The 15,715-nt window shown below is 35.9% G+C and overlaps 1 protein-coding gene across 1 annotated transcript; it reads left to right on the top strand.

Annotated features, from left to right (window-relative positions):
- The first annotated feature begins 672 nt into the window (after positions 1-672).
- Positions 673-13,086, top strand: LOC122064696. The gene is made up of 3 exons (XM_042628459.1): positions 673-737; positions 951-1,033; positions 12,344-13,086. The coding sequence occupies exons 1-3, from the start codon at positions 673-675 to the stop codon at positions 13,084-13,086; spliced, it is 891 nt and encodes a 296-aa protein (XP_042484393.1).
- The last annotated feature ends 2,629 nt before the right edge of the window (positions 13,087-15,715 follow it).

The following is a 15,715-nucleotide window of genomic DNA, read 5'->3' on the forward strand; positions in this document are numbered from 1 at the left end:
TGGGTAGTACCAACTATTTAGATTGGTCGTAATCTGTGAAACTATCCTTATGAAGTCGAGGGATGCAAGGATACATTACTTAGGCCATCAAGACCCCATTTGTTACAAGTCTAGCTTATCAGAAATAGGAAACTGAAAGTTATATTGTTATGACTTAGCTTCTTTTTTTCCATAAAACCTGAAATTGGCAAAAGATTTATCTGGAAGGAAAACTAATAAGGATATTTGGGATATTGCCTCTAAAACCTATGACAATATAGGGACTCTACTAAGGTCTACTAGCTCCTTTAGAAGATTATCTTAATGAAGCAAGGAATAGTACTATCTCTTACCACTATTCTACTCTTATAGGACTCTGGGAAGAGTATGATCATTATCATGACCTTCAGTTGTCCAACCCTAAAGATGAAGCCAAGATCTACAAAACCCTTGAGAAGGAGCGAATTCTAATTTTACCAAGTAGGTTGAACTCAGACTATGAGCCAATCCGGGTTCAAATTTTGGGCCGATCACCTCTTCCATCCCTTGATGAGGTATCCAACTACCTACAAAGTGAGGAGACCATAAGAGCTGCCATGGAGCCTACTCCTCCGCTTGAGCAATTTGCTCTTTCTTCCACTTCTCACAGAGAATAGTAGGGTGGAGGCCAAGGCCAAGGGCTACCCCGTGGAGATGGCAAAGATAAACTCCAATGTGATTATTGTGGAAAATTTGGATATGCCCAAGAAAGTTGTTGGGTACTTCATAGCCATCCCCTGGCACACACGATAGATCTACTGGCATACGTATTGGCCCCAAAGGAGGAGCTACAGCCCATACTATGATACAAAGACTGATCCTAGAGACACCCATAGGCAGATATTAGCTCCCTCTCTAGGAATGACATTGCAATGCTTTGTAGGCTCATGTCTCAGTTTGATAGCTCATCTACTTCTATTGCTATGCTTTAGTTTTTGCTATGCTGTCTCCACATCTATTCCTTCCACCATTTCATCGTGGGTCATTGACTCTGGTGCCACTAACCACATGACTGGTATGTCCCACTGTTATGATTCTTACTCCATTTTTTCTAATATGGATAAGATTTAGGGAGTTGATGGTACCCTCTCCTCTATCTCTAACAAACGCAATATTCCCATTACCACTTCCATTTCACTTCATTATGTTCTTCATGTTCCGAAAATTACCATAAATCTTTTTTCTGTTATCATTTTAATTAAATCTTTGAATTGTTGCATCACATTCTTTCCTTCTCATTATCTTTTCAGGATTTGGTGATGAAGAAGATTATTGGTCGTGGACGTGAGAAGAATAAAATTTACCACCTTCAGCCTCAATTATCTTTTTTTACTACACCACATATCCTATGCATGTGGACATAGTGATAGTAGTTCTATGGATTCTGTCATGGTTTGGCACCAACGTTTGGGACATCCCTCGCTTTTATTACTATAAGGAAACAGTTACCACATTTATTTACATGTTTTTCTTTTTCTCATGTACGCATTTCATTGTGAGCCATGTATTTTCACTAAACATTTTCAGTCATCTTATCTCTATCATAGTAATAGATCTGCAGATCCCTTTTATATTGTCCATACTGATGTTTGGGACCTTATCCTACTACCTCCTTAATTGGCCATCGTTACTTTGTTTTAGTTGTTTATTTTTTCATAATGCTTGGACTATTCTTATGAAACATAATATTGATGTTTATGATACATTTAAAAACTTTAATGAGATGATCCTTACCCAATTTGAACCCAAGATCAAAATTTTGACCTTCTCTAGATTTACTCAAATTGGGTGACTAGAATATATATTTACATATTGAAAAAGAGAAACTAAAAAAAAATTAAATATTCCCCATTTATTCAAATATGGAAAAATCTCTTTATTCTAGATATATGGATGACAAAAAATTTCTAAGCTGGTTTACTGTCTTGTTAGTTTTAGCATTTTGATTCATTTTTCTTCTCCGCTAATGGCAATGCCGAAGGTGGAGCAGAGAATCAAATTTTTTTGTGTTTCTGCCATTTTGGGTTCCTTATATTTCATTCATTCTTTTTAATATATCACTTTGTTGACCTTAAGCGAAAAATTACTGTCTTTTGCAAGCAAATTATATACTAACTTCATACGATCTACCAAATAAATTATTTGGTCATTTGCTTACAAGTATTTGGTCGTCGCTTAGAAGTCAAGTCATCCCTTTCTTTATGGTTGAAAGATGGTTTGTAAATGAAAACACATAGAATGACTTATGCGGCATTTCTAACCACCACACATGGGATAGAACCCAGCCACAGAAATCTTGCTTAGACAACCTTCTAGAAAAGTAGGACCCAAGGTATGAAAAGACAGTACTACTTGATAACTATTTTGGTTCCTTTACGCATCTTGAAACCTTACCAACAGAGAAAGAGAAGCTCTAATTGATTCTTTGATAAGAAATGGAAGAAAGGGATTGATCTTATCAGACAAAGAATGACCCCACTTTTGCCCAAGTTGCCCAAATATATAAACTATGAATACACAAAACAAGTAGGATGTTCTCCTTTCACCAAAACCATTGGCTTAGAATTTAGAAGGAAGAACCTTCCATGGAGTCTACCCAAAGAAAGAAAGCCTTGTAGGGACTTTGATGATCTTAATTAGCATTCAGATTCAGTGATTTGTAACAGGAACTTTCTGGTGGGAGGATAGGTTTCCTCTTTTTTTGGCATATAACAGTGACGATGGGCAGCTTCATTTCAGAACTTTTAGTTTTCCTTGACTTCCATCTTTTTGCAACCAATGCTCTATAATGAGAACTTTGACTTTCACGTGATTCTCACAAAGAAATCTAAAGTTTTTGAGGGTAGGCCTCCGCAAAACGGTGAAATTGTTCCATTATAATTTAGTAGTCATGGATTCAAGAACATTCTCTCTATTAAGTAAAGCTGTGTACATTATGACCTTTCCCAAACTCCGTAATGATGGATGGCAACGTACCACAAAGTCTTTTTATCAGTTTAAGGTGAACTATTTTATCACAGATGACCTTTAGTTTATAGTGTTAGGATTTTTATGTGGGTTTAACTGATACCGATTGATCTATTAGGCCCAAGCAATAATAGACCCACTCTAATTAGGAAACTCCTAGCTCTTTCCATTGTGAGAGTGGAATAGGATTTTAGGGATTCTATTATAAATAGAATATTGACGGTCCTTACAGCCATTACTTTAATGCCTTATTGGTTTTGGGAGCATGGCTTTCTCACAAGAACAAGTGCACAGAAAGAGAGGAAACCCTAGAGTAAGAGACTACAGAAGATCTCAGTAGAAGGACTCCACTTGCATAGTTCGTCATTGTCATCTTCATGGGAGTAATGTTTGACCACATGGGACAAAGGTTCATGATCTATGCACATGGGGCTTTTAAACTTACACAGGTACTTCTCTATTCCCATTTATGGTTCATGTCATGGATGTCCCATTGATTATTATAGATTTGGTAAATCTATATGGTTATGTATTTTAAGATCATGAAGTGAGTACTTTATTGATCTTGGTTTAGGGACTATACCCATGGTTAAATGTCTTTTATGATTCTTGCATTCTAATAACTATAGGGTTATTCATATGTTTAATATGGTAAAGGATCCCCAACAATTGGCGTCAGAGCCAAGCCTTATAGTGTTAGAATCAAGAAAAATTAAAGGAAAATTGATTTTGTATAAAGTTTGGGTTCCAAATCATGAAAATCATAATTTTACCATCGCTTAAATATCCCGTATGGAAAAAACTTCTTCACAAAAGTTGTAGAGCACGAGAAGACGATCGCGGTGGTATGCTGTAAGTCACCAAAAACCTCCGGATGTGCCGACACATGCCACCAGAAATCGACTGTCAGAGGAGAGAGAAAAAAAATTTATTCAAAAAGGCAGCAAGTCATCGCTGGGTCAACTCGGAAACCCTACCGAGTTGAACCAGGGTGCAGTGAGTCAACTCATGACCAACTTTGTTTGACTCGATCAAAGGTTGACCCGGTCGTTGATCAATTGACCCGGATTTTGATCCGAAACTAATATGCCTGAACCGGATTAGACCGCTTGGCCGAACCGGTTGATTTGGAAAACTAGATTGATTTTGATCTATTTTTTTCTACAATTTCAAATGTCTCATACGGGTAAACGGTGAAGAATTTTTCACTCTGGTTTTTTGCGTTGAGTCCAATTTTTCGTGCTCTTCGTTTTGATATAATATGAGCCTAATTTTGATCAACTTTTATTATCTATTTTTTATAAGTTACAAGTATGGGTGGTTAATGATTCTTTATAATTTTTCTATTAATTAAAAGAAATAAAAGAAAATCAACTCATATATTACTTGCATATCAGAATATGAACTTGTTTATTCTTGGTAATGTAGTTCATGCTTTTGTTTATGAATATTTTTATTCATGCTTAAACAATCTCACTTTTAGCTGCCGGAATGAATTTGTAAACTATTACAGTAAGATTGGATGGAATCCACCAAAGTGATAAAGTTCAACCTTATTGTAATAGAATACAAATCAAAGGTCTTCTTTGTTTGAAAAGACAGAGAATAATGGTTGATAGCAAGGTTGCTAATGTTCACTTAAAGGTGACATTATCAAAAAAAAATTAAAGTTAAAGTAAGTGAAAACAGAATAGGGATTTCTCAACCTAAAAGATGTTGTCCATCCAAAGATGGCGGTACTTTTCGAAAGTTAGAAGAAGTCTCGCAGTAATAGCAGAAACTTGAGTGGACCAGTATGTTTCAGACCCAAAGGTCAGGAATGTAGTTCCGATTGACACTCTTGAAGTAATTGATAATTGAGCATTGTAATGTTTATTTTGTTAATAGTTATATGCTTGTTCTTTTACATTTAAATGATATTTAGTTCATGTTTAAATAACTCACAAATTTAAGCTGTCAGGTATAGTTGTAAGCTATTACAGTAGAATGGATGGAACCCACCAAAGTGGTAAAATTTAAAATTACTGCAATATGTTTACAATTCAAAGGTTTTGTCTTAATTTTCAAAGACATAGAAAATGGTTGGCAGGAATTAGGTAATGCTTGCCCAAAGACGACATTATCAAAGATAAACATATGTGCAAGTGTACTCTAGGCAGACCTTAACCTAGAAGTTGTTATTCATCCAAAAGTGACAGTAATTTTTAAAGTTGAAGAGCTCTCATGGTCATTGTATTTTTTTGAGTGGATCAGTGCATTCCAGACCCAAAGGTTGAGAATGTAGTTCGATTGACACTCTGGTTATGTTTAATGGTTAGTGATGTAATATTGGTTTTAATTTTATTGACATAACATGCATTAATTAAATATTGAATGGATTATTTCTTCCTTGAGTTGAACCATTAAACTGAATGTCTTTAAAAGTGGTTTGAGAATATGGAGGTCTACATATGCCTTAAAGACCTAGTTTTCTATACGAGAAAAACTAAATCAACAGTTTGGTATTATGCTTTTAAAGCAAAGATTTTTGCCCTAAAAGGTATTGGACAGTTGATCAATGGCAATAGTATGGATGAGGATTTCATGACTATGACCATAGGTTATAGGTTTATTTAATGTGTTATTTTTTGTATTCCGATTGGATCAATTCGGATTGGTTGGGTTGGATTAGTATCGATTTTGATCAATCCAATACGAAGTTCTTAAACACTGTCATTGTTCTTTGAAAACCTATTTATGAACATTAATTGATAAATGTTTGGTTTTCTTTTATTTTTGGGCTTATGTGAACAAGTTTATATGTATATCACATTTAACGAATTGTGTTCTCCAATAAATGGATTAATTTATGACTGGTCGAATCAAGTGGGAGGATAAAAGTATGGATCTTAAACTGTTTTATGTGGCTCGACCAGTGGGAGAATAAATTCGGTATACTAGGCTGCTAGTGAGAGGATGTTACTAGTAGAAGGTCAGTATACTAGGTTGCTAGTGGGAGAATAAATTTAGTGTACTATATTGTTTTTCATGCAAAAGAATTATTTTGATTTTTACATTGATTTATTATTATCATGATATTGAAGAATTATTTATGTCTAAAATATATAGTAAATTTATATTCATGTCATTTTGTACTTGAATGTTTTGTTTGAAACACCCTATAATGGATAAATATATTAGAATTAAACTGGGTGTGAGCTTCCGCACATTTTATGCTACACAGTATATTTTTAGAAAACTATGAAAGGATTTGATAGAATCCACCAAAGTGGCACATCTTATTCTTTCATAGTTTTTTCAAGCGTAGCAAAATTGGTGACATTTACCCAAAGGTAATGTCACCCAAATTAATGAAAATACATGTATGGAAAAGACTATAACTTGGAGGTTTCTAAGCCCATATGTGATAAAAGTAATTGTATTTTCATAGTAAATTTAGATTTACGAGAGGACCAGTGCATTCTTAGCTCAAAGGATAGGAATGTAGTTACGATTGTGACTCTTGTGTGTTTTATTTACTAGATATATATTTATTGTGTAGTTTATCTACTAGATGTATATATTAAATTTTCTAACTTGATTATTTGGTGTGTATGATTTATACCTAAGATTTTTAGGGTTACTTGATCTGGTTTTAGCTCTCAAAGAACTCAAACAGGTGTTGTTGCTGATCAAAGCACAACTGAAGGGATATAGGAATAATTTTGTTACCCTATTAAGTTTATAATGATTTTGGAGCAATTTTGAAATGATTTTGTCTTAAATCTTGTTCTCTAAATTATTTATGTACATTTATGCTTCATTTGTTTGTGTTGTCCCTAGTTGATTAAGAAACACATTAAAGCATACACTTTTGTACATATATTCATCTCAAATGTAAAAAACATGATAAGAATGTGTGAAACCCACCAAAGTGATAAATTCAGTTCAATTGTGCGTTTTCCAAGGTAAATGTGACATTTGCCCAAAGGTGGTGTCACCCAAGTTTATCGACAAAGTACTCAAGAGTCATATTTTCTGACATTAGTATTATTGAGGTTTTTTGATATGCTTGGTTAGTGGGAGTTTTATGATCTTATTTAACCAAATATATCATGGTAGCGACAACCAAAGTTTAAAGATGGTAAAAGTCAAAGTTTAAAGCTATGCCTGCTAAGGTTTATTGACAGTGTTTAGCCAAAGTAATTGACGATAAATCAAAGTAATTGATGATATTTTGTCAGAATTTGTGATGTATGGCTATATTTAGCCTAAGTCCAAAGAAGTGGTGGTTTACCAGAGGCGGTTTGTCATAGGTTGTGATTTATGGTGGTATTTAACATAAATCTATGGTAGTGGTGATTAACCACCGACGATTTACCAAAGTTTGTGATTTATGGTGGTATTTAACCTAAATCCATGGAAGTGACAGTTAACCATAGGCGGTATGCCAAAGTAAGATATTAATTCAAGAAAATGACGGTTTGCCAAGTGTTGATTAATATCAAAGTTTTCTACCTGTGAGGTTTTCAAGGTAGACTGATCGTTAGATCAAGAAAGGACCTATAAGGAATGTATATTTCATGTGATCACAGGTATGATATCAATTTCTTATATATATATATATATATATATATGTTTCCAGGCGATTTGGATTGATAGTTTTCTATTGTTTGTAACATTAGATAGTAATATGCCGTATATTGAGGTGTATTTTCTACTATTGTTCAACAGTAGAGATTATTGATTGAATCAAAGTTTGTTTGAGTGGTGTTCAGTCTTGGAATTATTTGGCCAGGTATCAATGAAAAGACATCAGTATCAGTATAGTCCAAGTGGGAGATTGTTAGAATTTTTATGTGAGCTTAACTGATATCGATTGATCCATTAGGCCCAAGCAATAATAGACCCACTCTAATTAGGAAACTCCTAGCTCTTTCCATTGTGAGAGTGGAATAGGGTTTTAGGGATTCTAATATAAATAGAATACTAACAGTCCATACAACCATTACTTTAATGCTTTATTGGTTTTGGGAGTACGGCTTTCTCACAAGAGCAAGTGCACAGAAAGAGAGGAAACCCTAGAGTAAGAGGTTGCAGAAGATCTCAGTAGAAGGACTCCACTTGCGTAGCTCGTCATTGTCATTTTCATGGGAATAATGTTTAACCACATGGAACAGAGGTTCATGATCTATGCACATGTGGCTTCTAAACTTACACATGTATTCTCTATTCCCATTTATGGTTCATGTCATGGATGTCTCATTGATTATTATAGATATGGTAAATCAATATGATTATGTATTTTAAGACCACGAAGGAAGTACTTTATTGATCTTGATTTAGGGACTATACCCATGGTTATATCTTTTATGATTCTTGCATTCTAATAATTATAGGGTTATTCATATGTTTAATATGGTAAAGGATCCCCAATATATAGGTTTTAGCTTCCTTGATTTGAATCCATCAACTTAAAATTCATACTCATCAGGACGACAAGAAAGGTTATAAGATGCTTAGTATCAAGACAACATGATACCCATTAACGTATAGGAGTCTTCATAAGAATTTGATTGACGGTGATTGTGCTTTCAATCATACTTAAATATAAACTATGTATTTATATTTTTTTAAGCCTTATTGTCTTAACCATCTCTATGATATTTGATTGGAAGGGATTATCTTCTGCTTATCTCCACAGTGATGAACAAAGAAGAATATTGAACATAGTATGGAGGGATCTATCTATGAGTTCATAAGCCATCATGAATACAAGCAATCAATATATTAAAACAAGTTACAAGTGCATTGAACCATGCATCTAATTTTAACAAATTAACTATATATATAATATTCTGAATAACAAGTTGGATTCAAGACTGGAATATAAAATATATTAGAGCACCAGAAGAAAAGGACAAATTGATTCTTTTCAATGTAGATACCTGTCAGGGTTCAACAACAGCAGCTGTGTTTGAAAAACTGAGTCCAGTTTAAATTAAAATTTATTCAAAAATGAATGTAGGGACCCTATTGCAACTTGCTATAGAATAGGTCCCATGCAATAATTTTTATGGAAGGCATCACATTAATGACAAAATTTTCTAATTTGGAATACTTTCTTTCATTCATTATCATGGAAAACTTCAGCTCCATCCTATTAATCAAACAGTATGTCTTGAATTAATTACATTTGATTATACGAAGTGACAGTACTAGAAGAAGTAAAGGAGTTCTATGTGAGGCCAACCATGTAAACATTTAAATCTTCATGTCTTCAATGTGTAAAAATATCCAATTAGCCATGGAAGTAATCTCCTAAGAATTTGTCAAAATATTGATTTGGAGTTAATTGCTTTCTTTGTATCAGGCATGTCAACTCTACGGTCACTGTTTAAATCAGATTGGAATTGATTGGATCGCCCGATTCGAATCATTATAATCAATCAGTGCTCTATCAAATATGAGTCATGTATATACTATATGGGGGAAAAAAATACCTAAAAGGTAGTGTGGCCCCTATGCCTAGATACAGTGGGGGTGAAAAGATCATCCTGCCTCTCATAAAAGGCAGAAATCTCACCCATATTGATGCTTTTACTAGTTCTTCCATCAGTTCTCGTGGGTGTAGATTCACAATGCCTTTTAGGAAACCCTCTCCATATAAATAAAAAGTTTCAGATTCACAATATAAAACTAGAAGTGTTGAAAGGAGTGTTCTTCTCTAGAAAGACAATAATAATCGTAATTAGTTGGTTAGTTGGTACTCTTGCAAGTTATTGTAGGGTTTTAAGGGATAAATGGATTGACTCACTTGCACCACATCACTGTCTTTTTTATAATAGAAAAAAAGAGAAGGTTTCTCCCAGTAGCATTGGCACTTATGAGGCATTCACCGTGTATGGTTAAAGAATTTTTTTGAAGAGCTTTAGCGGCAAAATAAAATATTTTCCCTTTTTTTATTTAAGTGAAATAAAAGATTTTCCCTCTAGGCAAGGTTTTTAAACTCGAAATCGAATACAAGATCAGTTTCTATCAATTCCTGATAAATTTGAGTCAAAGTATCTAAGAACTGACTGAGAATTGGTTAGATTTGGTCAAACTAGTATGCGTAGAATCAGATTTATATACGGAATTAGCCCCAATAAATTCCAAATTGAATCAACCAATTCAATTGGTTGTTCTAATAGAAGATTTAAAGCCATTCCCTCATGAACTCTTAGGAATTTTTTGAAAGAGCTTTGCTAGCCAGAAAAAAAAGACCTTTTTCCCTTCAGAACACAAGACTTGTATATAGATTTATTTGCTTCAATATAAAATGAATTAAAAAAAAAAACCCTTCTAATTTTAGACTAAGTTTCCCTTCACGCTTGATTTTGATTATTTACAATAGTAGATGATAGTTTAATGATGAAGCTCACAAGCCAAGTACCAATTATAAGTGAAAATGTTCTCCTAAAATTTTCAAGGAAGAAAATTTCTTATTTGGAAGCGTGGCTTTGCATCTACGCCCTTTTGTCTATCTCTCTCCTCCTTCCTACAAAATGACCTCTTTACCATCCATAGCTAGATCCAAAATGAAGACCTCCTTCCTATAAAATGACCTCTCTGGCCTCCACATATAAAGGAATCCAACCTAAAGGGGAACCCTGATTGGGTCTTTTGCGAAGGCGAGTCCTGCTCTCAAACAGAAAACATTATTTCAAATATTATTTGAAAAAAGAATCTACACATCGCCTACTTATATTGACATCTTACACATCAAGTCAATAACAATATCAAGATAATATATAATGATATAGAAGGACCACATATTTAACCAAAGACAATATATAATGAATAGAAAGACCACATATTTAATGAGAGATAGTGGTATATACTTGTTTTTCCTAATTTTTAATTTTGAAATTTGTTCATCAAGGAATAACACATATAATAGTTCCACCGTACGTGAACGTAAATAGAGCTTTTGACACCAAATTTGAAACAATGGGTTATTTATTTATTTGTTTATTTAGATAAGAACAGTGGGCTATTTAATACCCCCGGCAACCTTATTTTTTTTATTTTTTAGTCATAAGGTAAAATTTTATTAAACAATTTTTTTTTTGGTCGAATTTTATTAAACAAAATTGAGTACTCCTTGACGAAAGTACAAAAATTTTCTTTACCAGAAAAGAAAGTACAAGAAATTCATTTTTTGTGGATGTAAAGAATCTTGGAATTGTGGGCTTTTGTTTGAAGTGTCAAAAAAGTTATCAATCGTGGGCCATTTGGGCTTTTTCTGATTTTACTTTTTGAATTTTTGACATTTTGACTTTTTAATGTGTGGTCACATTTAGGATGTTGGCAGTTGGCACCTACGTAGGAAGGTGACTGCTATGTTATATGCTGCTGCCGAGTTTCAAGACCCAGACCAGAATCGGTGTGTTTTTACATCAAATCCATTTTATTGGATCGACTGTGGAATTATTTGATTAAAAGAGGAGGATAGGCACGCCAACTGCGTACTGCACATGATTTGAGGTATCGATATTAGATTATTTGCATCAGTTTTGTTAGCCATCTATCATGATACTTAGTTAATTCTGTATAGGCAGAATGGTATGGACCAGGGGTGAAAATATTATTAAAAAAAAAAAGATTAAATTTTTAAGACAGATCAAGGGCAAAACTGATCAACACAGGTGATATGAAAATGATATTTATCAATGTCATATCAGTTTTTGGAATAGTGATACCTAATCTGACACTGTGCACTAAATCCATGGCCACATGCTATAGCGAGTCATGAAATGAAGGCGCAGGACAATGCATCATAAAGGAGGGGTAAGAGCTCATTTCAAAGGGGAAAGAGGAAGATGATCTGCTAGCAAGCAGCATGCAAGCCCAACCTTTCTCCTTATAAAATTTAAAAAAAAAAATGAAAAAGAAAGAAAAAAATCCTCTCCTCAAATGCCTGTAACATTTACCCAAAAAATTATTGCAACCTCTCTCTCTCTCTCTCTCTCTCTCTCTCTCTCTCTCTCTCTCTCTCTCTCTCTCTCTCTCTCTCAAATCACAGAAAAAAAAATGTAAACAACGGAGGAAAGCCAATCTTGACCCAATCAGCATGGGAGTCCTTGTTTAATTTCCGAAATCCATGCTTCTCTGTAATACCAACCCTAATTGATCAAAGAAGGGACAATGGAGAGTGGTGGAGCGATTGCAAACTACTCTAAGAATCTTGCTGGCCGGCCACCGGATAAAGGAAAGGAGAAATTGATCACTGATTTTTAGCGGACGGATAGTAGGGAAGAAGGTGAGGGTGAGGCTGATGTTGATGCCACTCCACTGGTTTTGAATGATAATGGTGTGGCTCCAACACTACTTGTAGAAGGAGGGCCATCTGTGGCTCCAACCCCAAAGAAATCTTATGCCAAAGTTGTCGGCAACACCTTTCCGGAGGTAAGTGAACTCCCTGATCCAGTTCATGCTGGGAATTCCACCAAGGTGATAATCCCACAAGATGCATACGAAGATCGGCTTGGGAGATACAGATATTCCTTAATTGGTAGAACCAACTTCCGAAATATTTCTTTGGATGATGTTCGAAGGGAGGCTATCAAGTCTTGGGATCTGAAGGGAATTGTGAAGATGGTGCCCATGAGCAAGGGTTATACCATCTTTCAATTTCATTCTGAGAGCGATATGGTTTCAATGTGGAGGAGGAGCCCTATGAAGGTTAGAGGTCAGTTGGTGCGCTTCCAGCGGTGGCTCCCTAATTTCAATATTCATGAAAAACCTGTTAACAAGGCTCTCGTTTGGGTGCAATTTCCAGACTTGTCCCTGGAGTACTGGCATGAAAAAGTGTTGTTGACCATGGCAAAAGCTGCTGGCCGCCCTCTTGCTCTTGACCAACGCACAAAAAATATCATGTACAGGAATTATGCTCATGTCCTCGTCGAGATAGAGATCGGGGGCCTGTGGCCAGAGGAGATTCAGGTTGAACGTATGCAATCCGGGACTAACAACCTATTCTGGTTCAAGCGAAAATTATTTTATGAGGATTCTATGGGGAAGTGCAGTTTTTGTAAGAAAGAAGGACACACCATTGGAGACTACAGAGAAAAAAATTAGTAGACTCTAAGGCTGCTCGGCATGTGGACGACGGTGGTATCCCAAGTGCAATCTATGTTGATGGCTCTCCAATAAGATCGATGGCTACTAAGGCCATCTTTTCATCATGAAGATCGCAGCAGTCTGGCGGTGTTGCAACCGCTCATGGAGGTGGCTCGGCCCTGCACGGTGGTGGTGTTACTATGATACCCTACTTTCCAAACCCGGTCTAATTAACCGATTGGTTCGGTTTGGTCTTACAGGACAAGAACCCGAGCGAGCTGAGTCGAGTACCTTATGGAACATGATGGCAAGGGTGACTCTAAACTCGAGTTGGCCAAATGAGTTGGAGTCAGTGCCTAGTGAAGTCCACATGCGCAAGTCGTGCACCTGCACTTATCACCGGGCCATATACGCACAATAAAGGTACGTAGCAGTATTTTATGTCAAGTACACATGTTAATCAATTACCAAGAGTAAAATACGTGTCAGAGCTGAGCCCCATCGAAAATCCCAATGTTTCAGCTAAGTCTTGGACCCACCAGTGTAACCTACCATTAGATATTTTGACCCAAGTATAAATAGCATTTATTATTTTTCTTTTCCCTCATTTATTGTTCTACAAGGTGGGTGAGAAAAATAAAGAAGAGAGAGAAACGAAGGAGAGAGAAGGGAAAAAGAAGGAAGAAATGGGGAAGAAGATGATCGTTGAGCGTCGCCAGGGTCAGATCCTTTGAATTCGACACCGGATTAGTGATCCTCATCTCGAGATCTACGATTTAAGGTGAGTAAAGACCATATTTCTTAAACCCTCATGAAACCCTAAGTGAAATTCTATGATTTGGGTAGGAATCCTTTAGATCTTGTTAACCCTCTTGAGAATATGAATCTAAGGTTTAATGAAGGACCAACATGTTGTTTATGAAGGTTTTAGAGGAAGAAATTACAAAATTTGTGAAGCATTTATTTATCTCTTGAACTAGAGAAGAGATTTAAGGTTTCTGAAGTTGTTCTTGAGCAAAGAGGTAAGATCCATGCTTAAAACTTTGAATATGTCCTACATCTAGGTTATGATCACAATATGGGACCTTAGATTTGTGAAAAATATAGTCGAATCGACCCTTGGTGTTTTTCCTAAGGAGGGATGGAGAATGGGAGTGAATCGTAAAATCTCGATTCTAAGGGGTGGGTGCTTGGAAATGGTAGGACCCACCAATTTGGAGCTCGCCTGTCCTAGATGGGCTACTGGCTCAATCGGTGAGCAAGACCAGTGGGCACCTGGCCGATCGATCCAGGTAGAGCCCACTAGGTCGAGCGGCAAGCAAGGACCGGTGGCACCTGGCCTACCGCTTCTGGCTCGTCGATCCTTACAGTGCCCCTGAGTCGAGCAGCGGGCAAGGATCGGTGCATACCTCAGCCACCGCTTGACTTACCAATCCGACCCTTTGGGTTCCAATTTGGCCCAAATTTATCGGGTAATTTTCTATGATGATTCTAAACGCATTGGGATCATCGTACTCCATCGGTTGTGAATCTAAAATGGAGTTATACTAAACTTGACCTCTTTTATGGTAGGTTTAGCTAGGAACTCATGTCATCGCAAGTCATATGTTTCTCATACCAAGGGTTATCATTGTACACAATTAAGTAAGTAGGAAGAAGACATTGACTTATTTTTGGAGTGTTTTTGTATCATTCCATTATTAATGTAGACTAACCATGTCATCATTCTAATTGTGTAGACTAGTCATCCACATATGTCATTTGCATGCATTGCCTTATGCATCATGAAACTCATTCATGATTTGTTGTGTTGTGATTTCACGTATTAAATGCTTAATTCTTGTCATGGATTATGAGGTGGATGATTTAAATATTTGACATGTGGTGTATTGATAGATTAGATGTCGTAGCCGGCTTGAAAGTGAATGAATTAGTGGTCCGTAAAAATGGGACACGATGGCACTATGCAGTCGTACTATCTCATATAGAAGCATGCGGTTAAGAGTAATATTTTCCTGTGCTACGATCCTTCCCAGTAGGGGTTTAGGTGTTGGATATATCACTGGGGGAAGCCTGAGGTTGTGTACCAATGGTGGCAGTTAGAAGTACGCTCGGTTGATCATTAGGACTATCGGCAACTTTGGTGATTGTTTGAGATTTAAAATGTAACCGCAAGCGTACGGATCAGTGTAGCTACGGGTCGAACACAGGGAGAGCAGCAACTTTATTTTTTATTTCTTTTAATAATGCGAAAGTGAACTGATTAATGGTTGTGATCTAATTCTAATTACCGTCCTAAAAATAACGTCCTAACCATTCGTCATCTAACAATTTAAAGACGCAAGCCACGCAATTAAAATTAAATAAATAAATAAATAAAAATAAACAACCCACGCAATTAAAAAAAATAATAATAAAGAAAAAAATGCTGAAATAAAAATAAAGTAAAAGAAAGGGGATAAAGCTAGAGAGCGACTCACAAGTAGATTTCTCTACTTAGCCCGAGGGATGCGTCATAATATGAGCTTCCCTACTTGACCAGAGAGTCACTCTTACAAGGGTTACTCTACTTGGCTTTAGGGAAAGGGAGACAATTAAAATAAAAGTAATAAATTGATGGTTCTATGGCTAGGAGGGGCAAAGCCAT

This window comes from Macadamia integrifolia, unplaced genomic scaffold (genome assembly GCF_013358625.1).
Source record: "Macadamia integrifolia cultivar HAES 741 unplaced genomic scaffold, SCU_Mint_v3 scaffold1717, whole genome shotgun sequence".
NCBI classification, from domain to species: domain Eukaryota; kingdom Viridiplantae; phylum Streptophyta; class Magnoliopsida; order Proteales; family Proteaceae; genus Macadamia; species Macadamia integrifolia.